Source organism: Danio aesculapii, chromosome 18 (genome assembly GCF_903798145.1).
Source record: "Danio aesculapii chromosome 18, fDanAes4.1, whole genome shotgun sequence".
NCBI lineage: Eukaryota > Metazoa > Chordata > Actinopteri > Cypriniformes > Danionidae > Danio > Danio aesculapii.
This window is the reverse complement of record NC_079452.1, coordinates 37,627,282-37,654,861: the sequence shown is the minus strand read 5'-3', so window position 1 is coordinate 37,654,861 and position 27,580 is coordinate 37,627,282. Positions and strand designations below refer to the sequence as shown.

The 27,580-nt window shown below is 36.0% G+C and overlaps 1 protein-coding gene across 2 annotated transcripts in view; it reads left to right on the top strand.

The window, feature by feature from the left end:
* Positions 1 to 27,580, top strand: part of tspan9a (tetraspanin 9a) — a 280,460-nt gene that overhangs the window by 234,465 nt on the left and 18,415 nt on the right. For both annotated transcript variants that reach the window (XM_056478503.1, XM_056478501.1), the window contains 2 exons: positions 5,438 to 5,629; positions 9,080 to 9,154. In XM_056478503.1, coding sequence (XP_056334478.1) covers positions 5,438 to 5,629; positions 9,080 to 9,154 — 267 coding nt within the window. The remainder of the gene's footprint in view (positions 1 to 5,437; positions 5,630 to 9,079; positions 9,155 to 27,580) is intronic.

Genomic DNA, 27,580 nt, shown 5'->3' with positions numbered 1-27,580 from the left:
TTCTAAATTATTTTCAGTTAAACTGCGGCAGGTCATGCAAAAATGCAAAAACTTGTAAAAATAAAAATTTAAAAGTGACTAAAAACATGTAAGAGATTGAATCTTGAGAATTGTCACTCTTTCATTTTCTTGGGTATCAATCACGGCCCAATTATTACATAATACTCCATCACAGTGTATAAAAATATCTAACATGACATGTACTCATATCCCTCACATACTTGTTTGCATTCACGTCAAGCTGAACAAATAATCCGCTCTGAATAAAGTTTGCTTCATCTGAGGTTATTTGACAACTCCCTACTTCACAATGTGGATGTTGATGCATCGGGATCTCCATGTTACATTAGCGCAGAGCCGTTTCTCACCTCTCGGGGCATTAAAAATGGCCCTCAACCCTCAGGCTAAAGTGCTCTCTCACCAAACAGAGCATCAGCACCCACTTTTAACCTGCCAAATGTGAGATACACACAGCCTCTCCGTCTCTCACAGCCTTCTTTATCTCCAAAAGAAGAGCGTGCTGATCATCTCAACCAACAAGATTGACGGAATTTCTTTTATTCGATTTCTTACCCAAATCCCTCACAGCCCTCGAGTTTAGCTCTCAAAGGCATTCTCGAGGAGTTCAGTTAACATTTTTGTCAATGCTTGAAAGCAAATTAAAGTGCATGCTGAGTATAAGGGTGTATTGCACATTTATGCATTGTGTCATATCACTGAGCTCTTACTGTAATTTTCTCACTTACTTCTAGCTAAAATCAACATATACACCACTTAAAGGGCCCCTAGTTTGCATTATAAAAGGTCATATTGTAATGAGGGGGTGCTCCAACAACAACAGCCTGATGTGCATGCAAGGTCAAAAAACACTTTCATTGACTTATGATATGCATTTATTTTTACCTAATTATCCCAGCGACTCCCATATGATTAATTCAGTGATAAATTTTTTCCCAAACCCCTCCTTATGCACGAAGCTAATCTGAGCTGATTGGTCCGATGACCCTGTCTGTTGTGATTGGCCGACTGGGTTCAGCGTAAAACAGAGATAAACACCCATCGCGGCTATGAAGTAGCGCACAGACTGTGAGAGATCAATGCAGGAATGCAATAAAGCAATGCAGTTAAACACCAGCATATTACTCTACTCTTAACCCTAACCCCAAGTAACAACAACACACATTTAGTAATAATCCACAGAGTGGCAAAAGTTTAACTATTTTGAAAATTGGGTGCGTGTGTGAGGAACAGCTGATGGTGGCCATAACAAAGGCAAACGGCAGAGGATCGCGAGTTCAGAAACGCATTTAAATCATTAAAGGAAGAAGCACTCGTCACCTTTTCAACGTGATTTTGGACACTATATGTGAATAGCCCCATAAAGATTTAACCTGAGAGATACAGTACAAGCATTGATCAATAATATAAGTTATTTATAGCCACGTGAAGTGATTACAACTTACAACAAACATTTCAACACTTATTTTGCACAGAAAACAAGGCAACAATTTTAATTACACTTACATGATCCAGAGAAAGAAGAAACTGGTGCATATGAACTGTAACAGTTACTGACAAAGTCCCTGTCAAAGTCTGACAAAGTCCCATACATACTGTAATAGTCTCTGCTGCTCCTTCCTTTGTTAGCAAACAGCCAGCGAATCCCGTGCTGCAGTGTAGGTTATTGTATCAAAAATCTGAAAAATGACAGGAATAAACATAACGCACAGTTGGCTATACTGTGGTATTGTTGTGAAAATGTGGTATTGTGTCTCCATCTGTCAGTGATGGTCATCTTTGTGTCATGATCAGTCCCGTGATCCCCCGTGCTCCGCTAGTGTCTGAAGGGAAAGGCGCATTCATGTTTTACCGGATCCAGCACTTCATATTTGGTGATGTACCATATTGATGTTGATGCGTTCAAGCAAAAGATCCGAACACAACGCGATTCATTTATGCGACTCCGAGCACGATGCACTTCAGTTTTAAACCTCAGCTGGATGTTTTCATTCACTTAGTGCTGTGATACACAATGCAGAGTGAGTCATATTCAAAAACCCATAACAGGGGCTCTTTAACTTATTTTTCTTTTCTTTTTTACCAAGCATCTACTCAATTTGTTCAAATATTTTTAATGATTATTGTGCATGTGTATTTTAAAGTATGTCGCGCTGTGTAATGAACATATAAAACTGTTTCTGGAGAATTTTTTAAGCTACCTAATTCGCATATCTGCCATGTAGATTATAGCAGAGGACAATAACTTATTCAATCAATCCACTTATTTATTTATTTATTTATTTATTTATTTATTTATTTATTTATTTATTTATTTATTTATTTATTTATTCATTTACTTATTTACAACTCATGAAATAATCCTGATAGGATAACGTTAAATAGATGTACACAGTGACCTTACAATATATACATAACATTTTTATGATTTTTCAAAGTAAAGGTTGATCCTCTGAACTAATATGAGACCACCAAGATTGACAGGATTTCTTTTATTTGATTTCTTCCCCAAATCCCTGGCAGCCCTCGAGTTTAGATCTCGAAGGCATTGTCGAGCACTTCAGTTAACAGTCTTGTCTATGCTTGAAAGCAAATGAAAGCATATGTAAAAGCGATCAATTATTTACTTCATCTGAAAAAAAAAAAGATCAGTCTGGTTCCCTTTCATCTCCTGTGAACATGTTAACGTTTCAGCGACAACGGCGTTCACACTTGTGAAGCTTTTTGATTCGCTGTGCGGCATCTGTCTGTTTATCAATGGTGGGTGTGATTTCTTATTCACAAGGAGATTGCTTTGGATATTTCAATAAGAGCGGAGGAAATGTCAGCGACTTCGTCCTCGTCATCTCTGTGGGCATCACTTTGTGGCCTTATCACAGATTGATGGGGAAAACAGGCTCTCCTCTAAGCGATGTCAATCAGAAGCTCCTGTAAACATTACATATTCACAGCTGGACTCTTGGGGGTGTGCGTAAATGTCAATGGACAGTCTTGTTTTATCAAGATGATGGTGTGGCCCTCAGGGGGCAAAGTTTGCAGGTTGTGTGTGCCCCCTAGGGGGGCCTGTTGGCATGGCAAATTGTTGAAGTAACAGCATGCACTGTAATAATCTGCTATTGCATTCAACTGTTTTGCTATTTGGCTTAAATGATGCTCCAAACTTAATGTGTGCTCAGGATAGCAATGCTACATTTCTAGTAGTATTTGTCCATTGGTAAACCATGGTATTCCTCTTTAATGTCATTCAAGTCACTCAACTTTAATACTTAAGTATTAATTATTGATCATTTATTATTCATCTTGCAAGCAAACCTTATTATATGTATTGGCAAAACCTATCATACATTGATAACTATGCTGGTAATTAATTCCAGTGTGCAAACAATGTTTGTAAATGTGCTTTACAAATGTAAATATGAAATATATTTTAAAATCTGTACGTTATATTTTAAGAAGAAAATTCCAAACATACTGGTTTTATATTTATTATGTCCTGACGCAGTGGAGCAAATGCTTAGGCATTATTTGTGTTTTTTTAATATTCTTTAGTATTTATATTCAGATGGTAATATACAAAAACAGTATAGACATTTCCACATTCAAGCATTTCCCAGTGGGTTTAAACAGCTTGATCTTTTACAGTAGATTTAAGTTACAAATCAACAGTCATGGACTAAATAGGATTATCACTTACAATAATAAATCCCAAAATTCAGCATTAGCAACTTGCATTTTTTTTTAAAATCAGGTTATAAATCAATGAATCCTTAACAGTGGGCTCACTCTGAGTGAATCAATTGAAACAGTGAGTCGTTAACTGGAGACTTTGCTCAGGTGAATTGGGCAAGCTAAATTGTCCGCAGTGTCTATGTGTGAATAAGTGTGTATGGGTGTTTCCCAGTGATGGGTTGCAGATAAAAGAGAATCTGCTGCGGAAAACCATTGCTGGATAATATGGCAGTTTATTCCGCTGTGGCGAAGCTGAAAAGAAAATAAATGAATGAATGAATGAATGAATGAATGAATGAATGAATGAATGAATGAATGAATGAATGGCTCATTAGAATCAGTTTTTGAGTGGAGACTTTGCTCTGTATAGATCATTTGAATCAGTAAGTAACAGACTCACTATGAGTGGCTCATTTGAATCAGTGAGTCGATAACTGGAGACTTTGCTCTATGTGAATCATTTGAATCAGTAAATAATAGGTTCACTATAAGCGGCTCATTTGAATCAGTGAGTCGTTAACTGGAGACTTTGCTCTTTGTGAATCATTTGAATCAGTAAGTAACAGACTCACTATGAGTGGCTCATTTGAATCTGTGGGTCGATAACTGGATATTTTGCTCTATGTGAATCATTTGAATCAGTAAATAATAGGCTCACTATGAGTGGCTCGTTTGAAACAGTGAGTTGTTGAGTGGAGACTTTGCTCTGTGTCGCCACTGTCTTGCATGGTTCGGGATCTGTAGAGCTGTGCATCGTTGGATTTGCCCTTCAATATTTGGACTTTCAGTAGTGATTATTAAACCACACTGAACTGAGCTCAACTGAACTGAACTTAAACACTACAAACTAAACTACACTGTTCCTATTTACTGTGACCTTTTATGTGAAGCTGCTTTGACACAATCTACATCGTATAAGCGCTATACAAATAAAGGTGAATTGAATTAAATTGAATTGAATTGTGTGGATCATTTGAATCCGTAAATAATAGGTTCACCATAAGTGGCTCATTTGAATCAGTGAGTCGTTAACTGGAGACTTTGCCCTTTGTGGATCATTTGAATCAGTAAGTAACAGACTCACTATGAGTGGCTCATTTGAATCAGTGGGTCGATAACTGGAGATTTTGCTCTATGTGAATCATTTGAATCAGTAAATAATAGGCTCACTATGAGTGGCTCGTTTGAATCAGTGAGTCGTTAACTGGAGATTTTGCTCTGTGTGGATCATTTGAATCAGTAAGTAACAGACTCACTATGAGTGGCTCATTTGAATTAGTGAGTAGTTTACCCCTGATCAGTTGCAGTTAGATGTATCCAATTCATCAATTAAACATTTATTCTGAATTGTGAACTGACTCAACAGATTAACTGAGATAAGATGTTGCTTGTTAATCATACACCATTATCTTATCACTGAGCACATGACCATTTTTCTGGTTAAAAAAATATAATATTTTATAAAATGTAGTGGACTTTAAGAAGTACAATATTTAGTTGTGGAATGTGTTGAAGTAAATGTTTCCTAAATACTCTGATGAAGTACAGATACTCAAAAACTCTACTTGGGTAAAGTTTTCTAAGTAAACATGTTGAGTTACTGTCCACCACTGGTGTTTTTGGCACTGAATGTAGTTGTATTGATGTTCTAGAACATCATTATCTGATAATCTGATGTTTCTTTCTGCAGTTGTGTGGCTGTGGGCTGCTGGGAGTTGGAATCTGGCTGTCTGTTTCTCAAGGCAGCTTCGCCACCTTCTCCCCCTCCTTCCCCTCTCTCTCCGCTGCCAACATGGTCATAGCCATAGGCGCCATCGTCATGGTGACAGGCTTCCTCGGTTGCCTGGGCGCCATCAAGGAAAACAAGTGCCTGCTTCTGAGCGTAAGTTATGCCACCTTTACACACTTATCTATTCCTGAAGTGTGAAGACAAACTAATAGAACTGAATCAAACTGTATATAGCAGCATAATGTAAAGATACATATAGTTGAAGGGGTCATATGCTTTTTTTGTTCCTTTAATGTATAAATGCCTCTGTTTATGCATGATAAGCATCTGCAAAGTCACATCACAATATTTAAAATGTTAATAATTAATGGGGTGAGGACTAGCTGAGTTGCGTTAGTAGATCTAGTTTCAGAGATCTAATATATACTGATAATTCTTTTCAGCATTTGCAAAAAAAACATGCGAATTAGGTGCATTTCTATCAAATTGTCATAGCAGCTGACTGTAATATTGGTAACCAATATTAAAGGTGCAGTAGGTGATCTGCGACAATGCTAACCGGCTACTATAAATCTCTGAAACACAGTCCCACCCCTGCCGTCCAAAGCCACGCCTCCTGAAATACAAGCGTGTGCACCTTAAAGATGACAGCAGAATCCTCACGAAGCGACTAGTGGTTGGCCGGCGGCATGCAGGAATTACACTCGATACTAAGCCGATTGGTGAACAATATAGTTTTATTAACAATATATTATTATTATTATTATTATTATTATTATTATTATTATTATTTAACCAAAAAAGGATATTCAAAAACTTTGTTTACAGTTTTTCTCAGTGGCCTTGGTGCATTTCTCACAACATATTTACATGTGCACAACAGTTAATGCGTTTCTTAAAACAATTAGTACAAACTGCAAAACCTAGTTTTAACCTGCAAAAGCGTGTCACTTGCTCAAAATGGATAGCTCATTCCTCAAAAGCAAGTGTTCATGTGAATAAAAATGTGTCAGTGTCATCAAGATGAAAAGTCCTGACACCATTGTTTATGAACAAGGCTTTGTCATGTTTTCATTATGACAGTTTACTCTGTATTTTTTTCCAATGCTAAAAAGTCAGATTTTGGTGACTCTTCCTGAAAATGTTCAAGACTATATTTGCACAGCTATTTGAAAACTGCAGTAAAGTTAGACATCACTGCATTTAGTGAGGTATCTCAGTACAAGACACTGAATATGTATGTTTCACCTTTTTACTGCATATGCTCTCTCCAATTCTGATTTATTCACAGCATTGTGCTAAAGAATAAATACACTCTTATTTACAACAAACATAAACTTCCTTTGGGTAAAGCGGTGTAAGCGATATAGCTGTAAGCGATATAGCAGTACATATTAAAACTGAACCTAGAACATACATACTGTAGGTCTGTACATCATTCATGAAATTGTTCAATTTAGAAGACATTTTCAGAAAAAAAAAAAAGATTTAATAATCTTTATGAAATTAGCTTGACAGATTTTGACAACTAGTTCAGCATTTTTATATGTAATGACTCAAGTAATGAAATGACGACTATTAGTTTTATATGGAATGACTATTCAGCATTCACATGTTTAGTTAATTTTACTGACATGACATAAGCAATTGATAATGTTATAAAACAGCAGAGAGTTGTATGAAAGCAATTGATGCATGTCCAAAAGCATTTGTAATTTGTTGGAAGGAATAAGAAACTGCTCCTATGATGTTCACAAATGACTAATTGTTTTGAGAAATGCATTAACTGTTGTGCAAATGTAAATAGTGTTGTGAGAAATGCACCAAAGCGACTGAGGAAAAACTTTAATAAAGCATCTATTAGAGTCCAAACTTCACAGACCCATTCTTACTACACCTGAAAGTTAGGTCTTGTTATAAAGCAAATTATGGCCTCTTAAACATTGCATTCAGTTGTATGTTCAAGTGAATAAAATACCACAATGACAACAGTATGTAATAAAAGCAGTCATCTTCACAGTACTCTCCTTATTGAAAGCAGAATGGCACTAAATTGTATAAACAACCAATTTCACAGTCACTTTTTGTGACTACGAAATTTCCTACATCATTGTGCTCATTTAACATCCTTTTTATTCATCTCCTCGCATAAATCAGTTATTTTTGCATTTAGAATCAACATTTCATAGCCTTTATTTATACAGTGAGCAGATGTGTAAGAAGTGGGATATTGTACAGCCAGCTAGTCCATCTCAAAATAAGCCCCATCAGGATGGACTAAATTATGCCTTATGAATAACTTTTTTTAATGCATTATACATACAGGCTTAAAGTAAACTGTGACCAGAGAGCTTTGCTAATTATCAGCATTGCAAAATAGGTCTCCTCATTGGACTCAGGGGTTTTGGTTTCAATACAAGAGTTAAACCACATGCTTTTATAATTTTCCCCCCTTTTTGACTGTTCTTTCTCTTTGATTTCCCCGTCATTCTCCCTCCCTCCCCCCACCACCACCACCAGTCATTCTGCTAATGGTGTTAGACACAGTCTAATTGAAAAAGGTTGTCGCTTGCTGTGCTTTTCTGCCATTTACAAGAGTGAATAATACATCTGCCTCAATGTCATTCTGCTTTGTTCTGGCATATCCACTTGTGTGCCTGACATAGGTTTCCAAACAAGCATGAATTTGTTCAAGTTATTTAGTACAATTAAGACGTTTAAAGTCACGTTTCGTTCTGTTCTAGTATATGAAGAGATGTTTAGAGAATTTATAATCCAGTCAAACCCGGAATCATCATCACCATACCTTTGTATCATTACTTTTTAATGCCAGTCTCCGGTTCCTACGGTTCTCTAAATGCCTGTTAGATGGGATGGTGTAAATTTGAATTGCTTGACCTTTAGATTTCACTATCTGCTCTGTATATACGCCATGTCCCAAAATCTGAGGGAGAGTGAGACATCAGAGAAGAGTTTTCACGTCACTGGGTTTGAGATCTAAGCAGTCTTGCCTGTGTTTCTGGATGTGGTGTAGCACTTTCTTCCCTGAGAGGTCTAGGAAGGAAGAACCATCAAAGCTTTTGCAGTCTTCACATCCATTCCTTCAACTTTGCCCCAATTTACGTATCCCATATGGCCCAGAGCAGTGAGTAAAGTCATGGCAGAGCAGACATATACACACACTGTCATTCAGCGGTTGGCGAGGCCACACGTAGACAACACAATCATTCTCGCCTTCCTTTAATGGCGGAAGGGAACTTGTTTTGTGAACCTGTCAATGTGGAGGTTCAATAAACAAGTGTCTTAAAGTTTTTCAGATGGCCCGAATCTGCGTTTCAGATGGGATTTGACAGGAGCGGTCATCAGGAGATGACTGGAAAATGTATCGAGCACTCAGCGAAATAATGTTTACTGGCTGACAGGCGCATGCTGTGTGGAAGGCTGTGTAAATATTTAGCTGAAGAAGTGAAACAGAATGAGAGGGAGAGAGTGAGTGTGGAAAGCCGAGATGATTCATTCAGACAGGTCTTTCCCTGTTTCTCTTCTTTTTTCTCTCTCAATCGTATCGCTCACTTCCTTTCTTTGTGTATTTTCTTTTTACAGTTCTTCATTGTCTTGCTGATTATTCTGCTGGCTGAGCTGATTTTGCTCATTCTTTTCTTCGTCTACTCTGATAAGGTAAGCCTGTTCACCAATTGTATCTTCTGCAAATGATTATTCTCCATTTCCATGCAAATCCCAGTATCTAATCTTTAATTAGCTGTGATTTCTTAGGCTTTTATTTTGCATGGTGGACCAAAATGGACAATCTCATAGAATTGCACCTCATCCTAAATAGCAATGATGTAAATCATCCAGTGATATAAATCCCTTTCATGAAAACCTTCATTTTTGTCTTAAGCAAATAAGTAGGTGGGTAGCGTATGGTCATAGGCAGTGCTTAATTTGTAAATGAATAATTCCAGGAACAAATCCAGGAAATAAAAGTGACCATGACCAGCGTCCACCAAACTATATCAGTTTTCCCCGGAATATGACATCATCAAACGGTGATAGCGCAAAAAAAGAGCATCACATTTGAATATTTTGCGCCTTATATAACGTTAAAGGTCAGTCATGGTTAAAATCATGTAGCTACAAACATAAAACGTAAGAACAATCTCTATTCAGTTCATTTCACTATTATGTGCCAAGTGAAAAAAATTATTAAAGGACTTACTCTGTCTAATCTTCAAGAAGAGCCCACAGTTACCTCTTCTGTCATGTTTTCTGGCTGACTTGAGATTGCTTGTCTCCCAACATCCTCATTCATTCGTGCAGTTTCATCTTCACGAGATCCTTTTTGATCAGGCTTATTATTAGATTTACTTGTGGTTTTAAAAAAATGAATATATGCTTGACTGCATCTTTGCCGTTTTGAAAATACAAATATTATTTAGGTAGACCACTATGCCATTATTTATTTTTGCTGCTCTCTCCACAAGAAACAATAATCACCAACCAATGAGAGTGATTGTAAACATAAGAAAGCCGATTGGCTGAAAATATTGTTGAGGGCCATCATCCACGCAGTCTTCGATTGCACTCATTCTCTCTTTCTCACACACACCCATACACACGCGCAAACATACATCCATACACACCATATTCACCACGCACAAGTTCATGCCGGATCCATTAAAATAAATACTGAAACGCAAAACACGAATATCTGACATTTTCCAGAACAGGATCCGGCAAGATCTGGCTCAAATTAAGCACTGGTCATAGGTTCAAGAACTGATCGAATGTACAGTGCATGTGCATTTGGATGCATTATAAGTTGCTTTTGGTTGCGTCCTTTAAAGGGAGAAATGTAAGTAAATATAGGTCCAATCCCAATTCTACCCCTTAGCCCTTCCTCTTACGTGAATAGGTAGCTGTGTGTATAATTCTATTAAGCTTGAAGGTTAAGAGGCTAAGGGGAAGGGCTAGAGAGCCCTTGAAACAGAGATTTTTCAGAACCACACTCAAAACCAAAGGGTAAAAAATGTTCCCAGAATACTTCATCTACAACGGCAGCATGGCTGCAAACGGAAGTTAGAAGATGCACAAATTAGTATTTTTGGTCATTATTACAAATTTTTACACTAAAAAAGTATATATTTTAATACATTCATAATGGCATTTGTGTTCTGCCGTCATGCTTAAAAAAAAAAAAAAAAAAAATCCTATCCATAATCCATTATAATATATATATCCATTATATATATATATATATATATATATATATATATATATATATATATATATATATATATATATATATATATATATATATATATATATATATATATATATATCCATTAACTCCTGTATAGTAGTACCACAACATATTTTCACATCTGTCACTCGATGACACTCGAAAACCCTGTCAGAAAGGTCTATTGGCTGGGAATTAGCTTTTAAGTGTGTCTGGTATAATTCTAATGTTGTTAACATAGATGAATATGGCCACGATGTAAACGTACAGTTCAGTTATGATCTTATTGCCACATCATTCATTCATTCATTTTCTTTTCGGCTTAGTTCCTTTACTAATCTGGGGTCGCCACAGCGGAATAAACTGCCAACTTATCCAGCATATGTTTTACGCAACGGATGCACTTCCAGCCGCAACCCATCACTGGGAAACACCCATACACTTTCATTCACACACATACACTACGTACAATTTAGCTTACCCAATTCACCTGTAACCGCACGTCTTTGGACTTGTGGGGGGAACCGGAGCACCTGGAGGAAACCCACACCAACCCGGAGAGAACATGCAAACTCCACACAGAAATGCCGACTGACCCAGCCGAGGTTTGAATCAGCGACCTTCTTGCTGTGAGCCGAGAGCACTACCCACTGTGCCACCTTGTTGCCCTTGCCGCATTATATCGTTATGATAACATGATATCGTTACCTTAAGTGATTTCCTGAAGATAAACACCAAAAAAAACTCAACTGGAATAACTACAGCAGTCGCCATCGTCGATCTCATATGAAGTACGAGCTCACAATGACTTATGATGATGTGTGCGAGTGTTGTCGTTGTGTCCCATTTCTTAGGGGTTAAATTTGAAACCCTTCACCTTCACACTCTGTTTCAAGGGCCAAGGGAAAGGGGTAGAGGAAGGGGAAGCGGTACAAAAATAATACTGGGAATGGGCCATACTGTAGCTACATCTACATTAAATGGTAATGCCCAAAATGCATTTCCTTAAAGCTGTGTATTAAAAGGATAGTTCATCTAAAACAGATTTTTTTTCATACTTTAACTCTTCCAGACCTGTTTGAACTCTTTCTTCTGTTGAACAGAAAGAAGATATTTTGAAGAACACTGGAAACCTGTTACCATTGACTTTGTTTTTCTTACTATGGAAGTTTAATAATAAAGCATTATTTAACAGAATAAAGAAACTGATAAAGATTTGGAACCACTTGAGGAAGAGAGACAGACATTTTCATGTTCATTTCTGTCTGAACTATCTCTTTAAACTTCAATTATTGATTTGAATTTTTTTTTAATAATTTATGCATGTCTTCTTGCATAACAAACAAATATCCACCTTGAGTAAGTGTATGCAATTTTTATGCACCCTTTCCTTATGTAATATCTCCATAAAATGTGCATAAAGAATGTAGATGGAAACCCAGCTTTTGGGTTTTCAAGAAAGCCGTCCTATTTCCCAGCTTAATCAGGTCAGCGAGCTCTTTAAAGAGCAGCCACCGCTCTTGTCTTTGTCAGTGCAGGTTAAGAGTTTTCATCGCCAGGCCGGGACTCAAAGGTCAGCGGTCACCATACACAACAAGGCCTAATCCTGGCCAGTTGTCACCAAGTAATTGGCGCTGAGCTCTTTCTCGGTCAATCCTTCCACCTGCCTTAGTGGTCAGGCTGTTTCTCATGGCCTTCAGGGTAGCATACACGCACAGAAGTGGAAGCGATACTGTGCCAACTGGAATGTCTAAAACAGAGCAATTTGACCTCTTGACACCATGCAGACCCTAGTGGATTACTACCCACCCAGAGCACACAGGCATCCCGTTTCCTCTTTGTTGGAGTCACAAACGTCACCAAACAGATGCTTTCAGAGTGTGCACTGCATGGCCTCCTTTTCAAGGGCGCTTCCCAAAAGTGCGACAGGATGCTTGAGGTGTTAAATCCCGTCAAGGATTTCTGGGTGGTTCATTATTCACTCAGTTTGCCACGCTCTCTGTGGAAGCTAAAGTAATTCACTTACCCACAATCCATTTAGAGATTAGGATCTGCCTATCTCCGAGGTACGAGGACTGCCTGGTTGTCTTATCGGAGCGTGTAACTCACACTCAAGCATAGACCGCAAACCGATGTTGCGTTTTAGTGGCAAAATAAATGCCACGATTTCTCGAGCACGCTACATGTTTCTTTCCTTACTCTCATTTGTGCTAGTTTGTTTCTGCTACTGCATTTTGTACTGCATATTTTGTGGATATTCAAGGTTCCACTTTCATATGTGACCCCTGAACCACAAAATCAGCCTTACAGTATGTACTTTGGGTACAATACCCAAAAATTCATTGCATTGAGTCACAATTACTGATTTTGCTTTCATGACAAAAAAATTAAGATAAAGATTGTGTTCCTTAAAGATGTTTTGTAAACCTTCTACTGTAAATATTGCATATTTTAACCCCTTCGAACGCTGTTTTATTACAATGAACATCATATGTCAGTCCATGTTTTCTGTGGTTCCTGAGCATTTCATCTAATTTAAAGCCTGCAGTCCATTAGAGTGGATGATTGTCGTCCAATCAAACGGCAGAAAGACTTGGCATGTTGCAATTTGAAAAAAATCCACAACTCTGAACAGTAGCATGGCATCACTTCACTCCAGACACAGACATAAGCCACATTTACAATGTTTTTATTCAGATTTATTGATATGTTTGGCAATATTTCATAGATTGGATGTAAAAAAGAGAGATTGCACTTAAATTCTTTTGTAACATTGCAAGCTTTAGATCAGGATTTTTTTCAAATGTGTCTGTCCATTAGGATGGACAATGGGTTCAAGATCTGTTACTGGAATTAAATCTCCAGTATTGCTGATTGAACTTTTTTATATATAAAAAAACCTTACATATTGATGTACTAATTCATTGCTGAAACAATTTCATATGCAGAATATACAGATCTTGATGTTCTTGAGCATATAGCAGATGGAAATATCTCAGATGGGGATATTATGTGGCGTGATGAGGAAGATGAAGATAAAGTTTGTTGTGCAATCTATACAACAAAAACCTCAAAATTTAAGTAAAAATGTTACAGTTTTAATGTTTGGGATTTTAAAAATACATTTCAAGATTATACTAACAATCATGTATGGGTTTTTTTGTATTTTATGTTGGTAACTGATGTCCATTGAAATGGACAAATATATGTATGTCTGTCTGTCTGTCTGTCTGTCTGTCTGTCTGTCTGTCTATCTATCTATCTATCTATCTATCTATCTATCTATCTATCTATCTATCTATCTATCTATCTATCTATCTATATATATATATATATATATATATATAGATAGATAGATATATAGATAGATATGGGTGTTAAATTTTTATTATTATAATTTGGTCTCATTTATAGGAGCATCAAGAACTGTGAAAACATACTTAATTTTTTAAGAAATTTGGAATTCGTTTCTGAATGGGTCAAAGGGGATTTTGTCAGTATTTAGATGTTTTTTGAGCCCTTAGAGGGTGGCAAGGTGGCTCAGTGGTTAGCACTGTCACCTCACAGTAAGAAGGTCACTGATTTGAGTCTCTGCTGGGTCAGTTGGCATTTCTGTGTGGAGTTTGTATGTTCATGTCCCCATGTTCGTGTGGGTTTCCTCCAGGTGTTCCAGTTTCCCCCCCAGTCCAAAAACATGCGGTATAGGGGAATTGAATAAGCTATTTTGGCTGTAGTGTATGTGTGTGAATGCAAGAGGGTATGGCTGGAAGGGCATCTACTGTGTAAAACATGCTGGATAAGTTGGCGGTTCATTCCGCTGTGGTGAGCCCTGATGAATAAAGGGACTGAGCCGAATTGGACACCCCTGCTTTAAGGGAAACCAATGGAACCAATATGGCGGAATGTTCAGACACAACGGCTATTCCAGACCCTAAAAACCATGCATTTATGTCTTATAATATAATCTCTTCATCTTAAAATAGTGTTGATTTGCTGGGGTGACCCCTGATAAATAAAGAGACTGAGACGAAGGAAAATGAATGAATGAACCCTCAGATGCCAGAATTTTTGAATTGTTGCATATCGACCAAATATTCTAACAAAGTATGCATCAGTGGATTCCATGTTCTTGTGATGTTTAAATCTAAATTTCCCTCAAAAAAATTACACTTTATGATTGCATAAGGGCTGAAGCTAGACTGAAGTGGTGTACCCAAACACGTATTAGTCTTTAAAGACCACTCTGAAAACCCTCAACCAGCTATTGATGTTGTTCTCACTAGCAATATAAGATACCTCTGTGACCTTTAACACACTGTGATGAGGTTGATACAGTGTAGAGAGATAGAGATAGATGACAAATATAGGTTTGTATCCATCGTGCAGCCCTTTAAGCACATCTTTTCATTTTCCAACACAGAAACTTGTCAGCAGGGGTATCACCATCACTGCCGTTTCATCTGCACGGAATGGTGTGAGCGATCAGAGGAATGTTTAATTCATTCCATTATTTGATCTCCAAATCACAAGGCATTCATTATCACCTCTGAGTAAAAAAAGTTATGTTGGCAACGTATGAAAGCAAGCTTATTCTGTACAAACCACAAAGCTAAAGCCAAGCATTTTGCTTGGATAGACGTGCTAGACAAGAAACTATCCATGCTAGGTATGCCAAGAAAATATCCCTTACACATTTACACCACAATTAAACTTTAACACAACACTGGTATCATCCATGTATTCATGTTGTTTATGCTAAATTCTGACCATGCCAACCAAAGTTTGCAGCAGAAAGTGAGACTTAGCTGAATGGAATGCTCTGCTGCTGATGTAGCTCATCTGCTTCAAGGTTGTGCATACAGAACTGCTCTATTTATACCTCGGTTATTATGCTGCCTTGTATGGCCATTTGTCTCTAACCTCCTTCCACAAAGAACTGCTGCTCACTGGATATTTCATCTTTTTTCGGACCACTCTCTGTAAACCCTGGAGATGGTAGTGTGTGTGTACATCAGCAGTTTCTGTAATACTCAGACCAGTGCATTAGGCACCAACGACCGCACTATATTCAAAGTTACTTTAATTATCTTTTCTTTCATTCTGATGCTTGAGTTGAACTTCAGCAGATCAAGTCTTTAAGTCAAGTTGAGTTTTATTGTCATTCTGCCACATGTGTGAACATTAAGTGGATTTAAATATCATGTCTCGCAGGACCACAATGCTACATAAATAAACACAAGCATAAATATGAACGCAACACTGGACGTAAGAGTTTTAGTTTTAAACCTATACATAGCTAACAAACTGGAGCAGTAATCTAAGTATAACTAAACCTAAGATAGACTACTAGTTTCTGGGTGATTTCCTTAGAAGTTTGCAGTTAATCAACACTATGTGAAGATGAACAGAGGACATTAAAATACATAAAATCCCCATTTTTGGCGTCTGGAATAGCCATTGGGGTGACCAAGTCACCATTTTAGTTCCCTCACAGCAAAAATCAGTCGATTCGAATGTTATCACTTGATTGATTGGGCATTATCAGTGGTTATTAGCTGATAGACAGACCCCCTAGTTTTTCACGATTTTTTTTATTTATGTATATATATATATATATATATATATATATATATATATATATATATGTGTGTGTGTGTGTGTGTGTGTGTGTGTGTGTGTTTAACAGAGCAAGGGAATTTTCATAGTATGTCTGATAATATATATACACATGCACGGTTGATGTCAGATTTATTAGCCCCCATGCATTAGACCCCGTTTATTTTTTAATAATTGAAATATATATGTATAAATATATGTGTATATATATATATATATATATATATATATATATATATATATATATATATATATATATATATATATATATATATATATATATATATATATATATATATATAATATATAATATATATATAATATATATATATATATATATATATATATATATATATATATATATATATATAATATATATATATATAATATATATACACATACATACATATATACATACATATATATTTCAATTATTTTGCGTTTAAAGTATGAATTTTGCAGGATCTCAAAAATTTGTGACTTTTTGTTGATTTTGCGCAGAAAACTAGGGTGTCTGGTTAGATATAGGCCAGTAGGAGCCTCAGAAGGCGGTTTAGCTTCCATCCACGTGGTTAATCAGCTATAGATCACATATGGCTGTGGCCGAAAGTTACTAGAATTATTTATATTATTTATAAAATTTCCCATTCATTGTATTTTATTAACGCCTACCCCTACCCCAACCCTAAACCCAATGGTCACGGTAATGTAAAAACAGATCTGGAGTCTTTTCTATTAGTATAGCTGATAAACCATAAGAATTATGCATATTATTTATTCAATTTCCCAATAATTGTATTTTATTAACGTCTACCCCAACCCAAATCCTAAACCCAGCCATCACAGTAATGTAATGTAATGTAGTGGATTAACAAGCAGTTGAACAGATATACTTGGCAAAGCACATGCATGTATAAATACATCACACAAAGAAAAAACGTATTCATCCAAATCTATTTTTGCATCTTTATGATTTAAACGCTGTAAAGTTTCAATGGTGTTGCTTTTACCATCTTTAGTCTTTAACTCAGCATGACGTCTCCCTCCTGTAGATATGTTGGAAAAACACAGGTGTTGCAGGTCTCCACCTTACCGATTGTATGTGAATGCAGTGGATTAAAGCACATACGTGGACCTGCGGTGACCCACCATCTGACTGCAGCAGATGGCGAAGGCTAGGCACCAGATTAGAGCATCCGTCTTTACGCTCATGACCTCATTCCAGCGCGTGTGCCACAGGATGGCGGCCAAATGAAGCTATATTAGCTGGTTTGGAGGGTGGAGGGGGGAAAGCACGGTAGCGTGATTTTTTCGGATAGGCTTACAGAGACAGATGAAGAGCATTACCGCACACTTTCGCCTCCTCAGATGTGGCTGTGGTTTAATCCATAGATGACTCACAGTTTTTAGCCTCTAATGTTGTGCCATTACATGAGTAAAAGCGACGCAATTAGGGATGCTCTAAAAATGAGTAGCGGCCCACATGTGCAGGTGATGAGTTGAGTGTTATTGATGGGTGGAAACACTATCATTTTAAAGGTCCCCAAACTCGTTTCATAATTTAGTTGCACAAAATACTAGTCTCCATTGTGTTTGCTATTGTTTTCAATTTACATGGTGGCTCTGTTAGAGTAAAGCTTGTGATCTCATGTGGTGGCATTATTGCGCTTGCTTGTTTACTTGCTGATTTTAGCTCTGAATTAAACCAATTTGCTCACATTAAACAAATCAGACTGTGGCTGTATTGAAATAATTTACATTAGGATGTACTATATAAAGAGCTGTTTTCCACTTCGGGAGCTGAAAGTAGCAAATGTGTCTTGTAAACCGTCTGATTATGAGTTTTCAAAGCACTCCGGGCCAGGTTTCAAAGCACCTGACGGCGTGACAGTGGGACCCACGCTGCGCATTTCTTGCCAACTAGCAGCATGGCCAGACTTTCCCTTGCTGATCGAGAGTCTGGCCCATCATCTGGGCTGGAAATTACCATCTCATGACAGCCACTTGCAATGGGAAGCTTTTATTTGCTCTAATGGAACATTATTTCCACAGTTGAAATGTTTGGTAATGGAATAGTTCATCCTAAGATGGGAATTCGGTCACCTTGGCCTCATCCTAAACTGCAAGAGATACGAGATTTCTCTGAATACAAGAAATGAATGAATGACTTTAGAAGATACAAACTAGAAACAAGTCAAATGATCTGCCAGTGCAGTAAGATAATTATACTTGGTGATATGTTTTAAATGAAGAAATCATATCTCTTTAGTGAAGATAATAATATCATAAAATAAGTAACACTTATTCACATTTTTAAGTAACACTTATTTAAATTTAGACTAATTATCTTAAAACTAGCTTGTTAATTGCTTTTCAAACTGTCTGCTTTTTTGTGTGAAAGGGTCTTAAAACGAGAGTTATTAACTGGAGAATTGCTCTTAATTTAAGAACTGCCATTATATATTGTCTCTTAAAGTGAGCCAAAGCTTTTAAATTTAAAACAAGATCATTGAATGAATTAAATCATGATCATACATGCGTATTGTACACAATTTATATTCAACTTAAGATTTGACAGGAGTTACAATGCAAAATGATTACTTCTCAAAATACTACAGCTTATGTTTTGCCTCATGAACTCACTTGAGGAGAATTCAGCAATAAATTTAGTTTGATGAAGAGATCAGAATTATTGTTTGTCATCAGAAGATATATAGTGTCACGTGAACCAGTTTCATGGTGTTTATTCAATTTTAAAGTTTGACAGCCCTCATACACATTAATTCAATTGAAATAGTGGACAAAAATAGGTTTGGAATAGGTTGTAGGTGAGGAGCTTCTAGAGAGAAAACAAACACAGGAATTTCCTTTTTGGGTGAACTAAAAAATAAATAACTTAACCTTCAAGTTAGAATGGTTTGTGTTTGCAATCTCTAAATTGCTGAAAACTTTTATTTGTTAGCATAGGCAGAGGTGACGAGCAGTGAAGAATCTGCTGTCTGCCCTCATCTTCCTCTTCCTCCACTCTTTAGTAAACAGCAGGCTTCCCTCAATGCACACACACACATTGTGCTGACACATCTCCACAAAACCTGAGCCCTCAGGGCAACAATATGACAAACCTGTCCAAACCTGTCCACACTCTGGAGACTCAAACACACACACTCACACTTCTCTGCCTATAAGCATTCTCTCTCGCGTCCGCTCCCAGAATTGTTGGGATAGATAATGATGTCATCTATTAGCCACATATAACATCTGACCCTCAGGTCAAACCCTCCACATTCCCAAACAAACACTAACATCTTTACATACACAAGTTGCCTGAGAACATAGGAAACCCACAAGAGGAATGATTACAAATCAAACACCGAGCCGCTAGGTCATTCACTTTATCCAGATGCTTGCGCTGGCTGAAATGGCTTTGGACTGTGCGATCATGAGACTGTATCCAACTGGACGGACATTATTTAAACACAACCCAAGGCCAGGTATACAAACTCCTAATGAGCTGTGCATTAGCTACAAGCAGCCACAGGCCATGGGAAACATATGCTCTATTCACTTTTTGTGAACGTATGCTCCATTCACCGCTAGTTTACAGTACAGCAAGTTTAAAGATGAATGGTCAAAAGTTCATTCATTCATTAATTTTTTTTCGGCTTAGTCCCTTTATTAATCTGGGGTCGCCACAGCGGAATGAACCGCCAACTTATCCAGCATATGTTTAACGTTTAAATGTTTTAGATAGGAACACATAACTGAGCAGGGGTGCATTTCCGAAAATCGTTAGCCAACTAAGGTCACAAGTTTTGTCATTACAAACATTGCTCATTGATTTGGTGTTTCACAAATCCATCGTTCCAACGAACATTCGCAAACTTGCTCTGGAGCTCTGGAGCTGTAGCCTGAAACATTGTTCCTGGCTGTGTTCTATTCCTAGTTATCTGCCCTTTGTACTATTCGTTTAAAACATTCTAACATTTAAACTTGGATTTATTTTTTTTAAAAAAGCCTTAAAGTTATCTCTCTTAGGTGTAATTTGCTTTCAAACTATTTTTACAGTTTAGTTTTAGCGATCTTTATGTTTACAATTGTGCTCTCTTCGTAGTGCACTTTGAAAACATTGATGTCATTTTGAACACAGCCTCATGACAAAAGATATAGGTGATCTATTATTTAAAAGCAGAATTTACGTTACGTCTAAAAAGCTTGTGAAAACAAAATATATAGCATACGTTAATGCTTTTAATTTATAGTAATGAAACGGAGTCTAATAATTAACATAACTGCCTTTTTTCATTTTCATAAAATATGAAAAATACTGTGTGGGTTTTGACAATGTGTTGTAGGCAATAAAAGATTAGCCTATCAGATGAAATCTATGTTTAAATACGAAATACAAATGTCTATGTTGCTGGATATTTATTTGAATAATCTATATCTTAAATTTTTTAATAATCAATAATGGCCATTATAAAAACAAAGTATGCTACAATATACAATAGCTTATAGGAAATAAACTAAAACTTATTAGTGTAAATGGGACCGAAATATAGTTTTAAGCGATGTTGTCTGAAAGGATGATGGGAATGACATGTCTATTGTCTATTGTTTGGCTCGCATTGTGCATATTTGAAAATAACTGTCGGATGAAGGCATTAGGACCATGCGGAATTCTCTGCTCCTGTCGCTCTGGCTCACTCTATTTCAGTTATGTTCTGTGTTTTTGACGTAAAAAAATATTAGTTTTGACGAATGCAAACAATATTTCATGACTCCAACATCAATTGCTACAAGGTTATTTATTAAGTATCTTATTAAGTGTATGTACTGTATATGACATAGACCTGTTGGTTAGAACATTTCTGCAGTGGTTTGCATGTGTAAAATGATAAAAGTTGACTTTTCAAAAAATAAAAAATAAATAAACAATATCCTACTTAATAATAACAATATTAATAATAATCATCATCATCATCATCATCATCATCATCATCATTAATATTATTAATTGTATTATTAAAGTAGGATTTTTTTTGTTTCCTAATAAATAATAAATTATAAATATTACATTTAATTTCTCAATAAATAGCCTCATTATTTATTTATTTATTCTTATGATTTGTATATGATATTAGAATACGTGTTAGCTTTTGTAAGTGATTTTATGTTTTAGAATAGAATATGTAGTGTTCTCAATAATCAGAGCATCATTATAGGCGTTTTACATTAAAACTAACATGGATCAATCAAATAGATCTGCGACAGAGAAACTACGGGTTTTGGTAAACACTGGTCACTACATTGTTCTTTTCCCAAACGATTCATCATACTGTGATAGTTTAGCCGCGAGTTACGTCATTGTTTGAGAAACGCACCCCTGGTCAATCATAGCTACACTGCTTTTTCATATTTTTTTGTACATTTACATGACATTATCGGAACTTTGCAGTAACCTTTCATTCTCACTGGTGCTCTTTTCATGAACTCAATGTTTAGAGGAGCTAATTAACTTTCTGCATAATATGATGCTTCTGACAGTATGTTTCATTAGCATAGCTTGTCCCTTAGGACTAGCAAGATGGCGAATGGAGCAGAATATGAGCAGAACACCATCTCAGCAGTACTGTTCCTTTCGTATCCCACTATGAGGACATGACAACTTTCTAATGTCGGAAAATAAAGGCATTCCAACATCCTCCACTGGGTTTTTAAGATGAGAAGAAAGATGACAGGATTATTAAACATGTCTGTTGCCAAAAATTAGATTCCCACACCTTTTGACCAATGAATTTCCATGACTTTTAGTAACTTTCTTTTTTCCAGAAGTTCATGATTGTTCCCAGGCTTTTGCTAAGGTGTTGAAATAATTTTCTCATTACCCTACTACACAGTTCAAAAGTTATTAAAGGGACAGTTCAAGTTCTCCCCCAAACTTGTTTAAAACCTTTTTCAGTTTCTTTCTTCTGTTGAACAAAAAAAAAAGAAGACATTTTGAAAAACGCTGGTTCCCATTGACTTCCATGGTATTTTTTTAATTATTTTTTTCTACTACGCAAGTTGACGGGTGCCAGAAAATGGCATTCTTAATAAATGATAATTTTTGAATGAACTATACCTTTAAGGAGTCTCTTCTCAATATGATTCTTCATCAATCTTGCGTCCTCGTGTTCTCGTGTAAATTCATCATCAACAAAGTTCAGTTCTAAAACTCAAGACCGTAAGAACTGTTTACACATGAAAGTTCCCGGATGTGTTCTTGATATCGAGGATGCATCGATGCAGACTTGAGTGCAAAACTCGCCTGGGAAGTCCCAGAAGTCATTCCGGCTGAATAAAGGAGGTGGGAAGCGCAGCATTTTATATAGATTGATTATTAAAGTTCAGAGATATCACTTATTTATCTCAGGAGTTTTCCTAGATGAGATGGTCAAAGTAAACATGGACATGAAAATCTTGATAAAGGCATAAACACATAAGGGTGATTATTTGCTGAAATTCGTATTCAAATCTGTTTTATTTGTATATTTGTAAGGTTTTTATGTATATCGGAGGTTCACAACCTTTTCACCTCAAGGCCCACTTCTTTCTCCGATCAATTTTTGAAAGCCCACTTGTCTGACATTTTCTCTAAAATATTTGTATGAACACCTTAACAGTGACTAACTCTGCTAGAGCGCGTCTAAAGCTCATATGCAAGTTTATTTTACATTTGATGGCAGAAACACCATTGAGCCTCTCTAGATCCTCCTATATGGGCACGCATCTGTTATAAAGCACTCACAGGACATTAATTTTGACAACTATGCAGGTGTATTCCATAGTTTACACAAAAATGCGCAACGAGAGACTTTCACTTTCACTTCACGTAGAGTTTGTGAATGAACAGACGTGTACTAGTTGCAGACGCGATCATGAGGCTGTTTTTGCAGCGAGTAAAGTAATCACTCATAGAACAGGAGAAAGTGCATTACTTTGATCATTTTAATATAGCATATTAATAAAATAATAAAATTATAGTATAATATTGAGTGCTAATTTTAAGCATTAATTTTAGGAGTTAATTTTATCTCGTGGCCCACCTGCAGGATTGCTGAGGCCCACCGGTTGAGAATCCTTGTAGTATTTATTGTAAAAAGGGAAAAAACTATAAATAGTTTTATGAATGATGCGATGATTAAATAATTTTCTGTTAAAAATGCGTAAAGGTCACATGAGCATCAGGAAGAATGGAGCATCTCATTTCTCACAGGACGCAATCTCTGTTCTCGCGGTCTCACGAGTTTGTTCTTCTGAGGTCCATTCTCTGCGTATAACAGCCAGTATCTTTACCAAAGCCTACTTTTTGATTTAGTAAAAAACTATTATTCTGAAAAATATGTATGTATGTCTTATTTAATGTATTTTTAAAAATATCATCTAAGAATTTTGTTTTATTCTAATATGCTGATTTGATTCTCAGTAAACATTTCTAAATATTATGTCTTGAAAATTTTTAAAAGCTAAATTTTAAACTTTTGAACTTTAAAGAAACAGAAATAAATTTTTCCCAATATTCTTTGTTGTTGTTTAAATATATTTGCACTGTTACTGAGTGTTTTGTGCTTTGCTGTTATCTAAGGCATAATGTTTTGCTTTTTAAAACTCCGATTCATCTGATTTGATCAGAGTTAGTAAAAGAAACACCTTTTTTTCTTTGAAAAATGCTGGTTTTACAACTGCCCTGGAGTTTAACACTTTAGTTTTTACATTTTTGAATCTGTTCAGCCAATCTCAGAGTCTGGCAGGAGCACTTTTTTCTTAGCTTAGCATAAATAATTGAATCAGATTACACCATTAGCATCTCACTCAAAAAAGAGTTACTATAATGTTCCTATTTAGAGTTAGACTCTTCTGTGGTTACATTATGTACTAAGACCAACAGAAAATGAAATTTTTAACACATTTGGCTAGGAACTATACTTAATTTCAGCGTAATAATCAAGGAACTTTGCTGCCGTACAATGGCTGCAGCAAGCGCAATGATATTACGCTAGCTAAAAGTGCCCTGCCAGATCTGGAGATTGGTTGAATGGATTAAAAAATGGACTCTAAAACATTTTAATGAATGCATTTTTTTAATGAAACTTGCATTTGAAGTCAGTCTTACTGAAGTAAAATTGAGAAGGAGTTTTATATAATTAGTTTTTATTAGGGTATCTGTACTTGTATTGCTGACCACAAACTTTTTGAGTATTTACTCTCTTTTTTCCCCCCATTTTTTTATATGACCTGGCTGATAGTGTACACATTCACTTTCGCTTCTCAGCAAGAAAATTAATTCTTGTCCAAAATGAAAGAAAAAAAGAAAAAAAATAATAATAAAATGCTGTTTTCTAGTAGCCCTACTCAGCTCGTGGCATTAGAAAGGCTTAGTCTCACATGTAACTCCCCTCCATTAGACATGCTATTTTGCTGTTTGAACAGGATGAACAGAATTGCGTGACTTTTTCATGCCCAAGCTGATTAAGAGTTTATTGTAACTCTGAGCCTAATTGTAATTGGACCGTGTGGGCTATGAGAGTCTCGCGTGCTGGGTAATGGAGACTCTTTTCTTTAGGAATGAAAGAACAGCCATTACCAAACAGTGCGGATTATCATGCGTTTTCGGGCGAGATGTGAAAGGAGTGATGTCACACTGTACCCTGATGGAGTCGAGAGTGTTCTTTGATGTATTCTTGTATAATGAGACTCGGAGGTCTCAAGATGTTTCTGCCGACAAGGATGATGTTGCTTATTCACCTCTTCGCTTTATTCTCTCCATTGTGAGACTGGGCTTCTCGCACGGCAAAACCCACCAGGAAAAATGTCGAGCACTAATGAGCGCACACTCCACACACAGCGAGAGAGACATATGCCTTCCAACAGCTTTTTAATATCTTGTCTTGACTCAGTGTTATTGCTGGCGTTCTGCATCATCGGCTGAATTTATTTCATCATGGAATGAAAAGAATGTGGAAAACATTTGGCATGACGCGGGTCTCCAGAGGGCATTTTAGCCCAATTTTACTCCATAAATGTGAATGATTATGAGAATAAAAAATTTAATATTCTTCATTAAATAATTGCCTTCCGCATTCAGAGAAGCTGCATAGCATGAATGTTTCAGTTTGTCAGACTATTAGTGGTGTTCGCACTTACTGTAGTCGTTACTATTCATTATTTTACTCCATACTGCACCTTAACATTTACCGTTAAGCATTTAGCAGACAGTTTAATCCAGAATGAGCATTTAAAATGTGTTTTTATGCCTTTAGCAGACATTTCACATTCAACACATGCATTTAAATATCATGCACTTTTATCTTCATTCAGGGTTATTTTTAAGTTCATATTAAGGCCCAATCCCAATTCTATTATTGTACCTCTACCCATTCCCCTTGGCCCTTGAAACAGAGTGTGAAGGGGAAGGGGTGAAGCCCCTGCACTGTAAAAAATTTAATCCGTAAAATTTACGGTAAAAAACGGCAGCTGTGGTTGCCAGTGTTTTACCGTACAAATACAGTGCAAACCGTAAAAGTAATTTCTCATTTTTACAGTAAACTACTGTATTTCATTCATTTCTAGATGTTATTCAAGAGGTTCAATTAAAAATATTTAGCTAACACTATCCACAATTATTTTAGTTGCATTATTATTATATATTTTTTTTATATATATATTTTATTATTATTTTACTTTTACAGTATATACTTTGAAATATATTTATTTGGTGTATTTGTTTGTTGGTTGTTTTTTTGTGTATAATATTAGCGGTAAAATTATTAATTTTGGTATTATAATTTATTAGTAGTATTTTTTTACTTTAATTTAATTTATTCATTCATTTTCTTTTCGGCTAATTTAATTTAATTTAATTTAATTTAATTTAATTTAATTTAATTTAATTTAATTTAATTTAATTTAATTTACAAAACATGCCATTCCAAAATTTGTATTTAAAATTGTTGTTTGTTTTGTATAATAATAGTGGTATAATTATTAATGGCATTTTAATTTATTAATAGTATTTTTACTATTATGTAACTTAATTTATAATGTGTTGTATATTAGTAAATTAGTGGTGTTTTCTAAGTTAAGCATTACTGCATTATTCTTGTACCTCATCCCACAATTTAACACATGTCCATTTAAAATGCTCTTATATATTTTACATTCGTGCATTTTGCAGACATTATATTTAAAAAGTTTTTTATTAAATGATTTATTTGCAATGATAGAAACATAATGGATTATTTCATGCTTATTAAGCAACCACCGACAACATCCTTTCCCAAAAGTCTTTCCAGTGTGAGCAGAACAGTGACTGTTGTGATAATACAATAAATACAACAGCAATAAAAAAAGTGTGACGATAAATCACGTTAAGCTGAAAGTGCAGATATTATCTCTATACATCTTATTTATAGCTGTGTGTGAGAGACTATCTTTCACTGGAAATATGCCTGAAATTCCAGGATGTGCTGTTTTCTCAGGGCTGAAATGACGTTAATCTAGTGTGCGTCTGTATGAGGACCAGCCCGCTCTGTCAAACTGTAATCACCCCACACTTCCGACGCTCTGGGCCAAAGTGCGCTCAACCACTAATGTGAGATCGTACACCTCATTAAAACTGCCGGTGAAATATTTATCTATCCCAGCCGAGGGGGAAATGATACCGATTCTAAAGTGGCAGATATGAGTATGTTGTCTTCCAGCGTCAATAATGGCAGGCTTTTTTAAATGCTCCGCTCACTATGCCAGTCAATTAATGATGCTAATTACATTCATTTGATGCAGTCGGCAAGATCCCGATAACAGGTATTGACTAAAGGCAGGCTTCTTATTAGTGTAGACAAGCAGGTAATATTTCTCTAAGGACACGCATAGTATTCTTCATTATGTGCGGTAGTGTATATATAATTTAATGATATTTCTGTGTTAAGTAAGTGTGTCTCTATTTACTGAACAAATTGTGGTTCTGTCTTTGCCTATGTTTATTTATAATGATGATCTTCCTAAGGTTTAATAAGTGTATCTCAGTTAATGCTGTAAACTTTATACACTACCTGACAAAAGTCTAGTCACCTATCCAAGTTTTAGGAACAACAAATAATTACTTTTCTTCTTGTTGTTCATTTGGTATCAGAAGTGGCTTATATGAAAGGCAAAGGCCTCTAGAGTACACTTATTTTACCAAAATAAATTATGATCATGCCTTGATT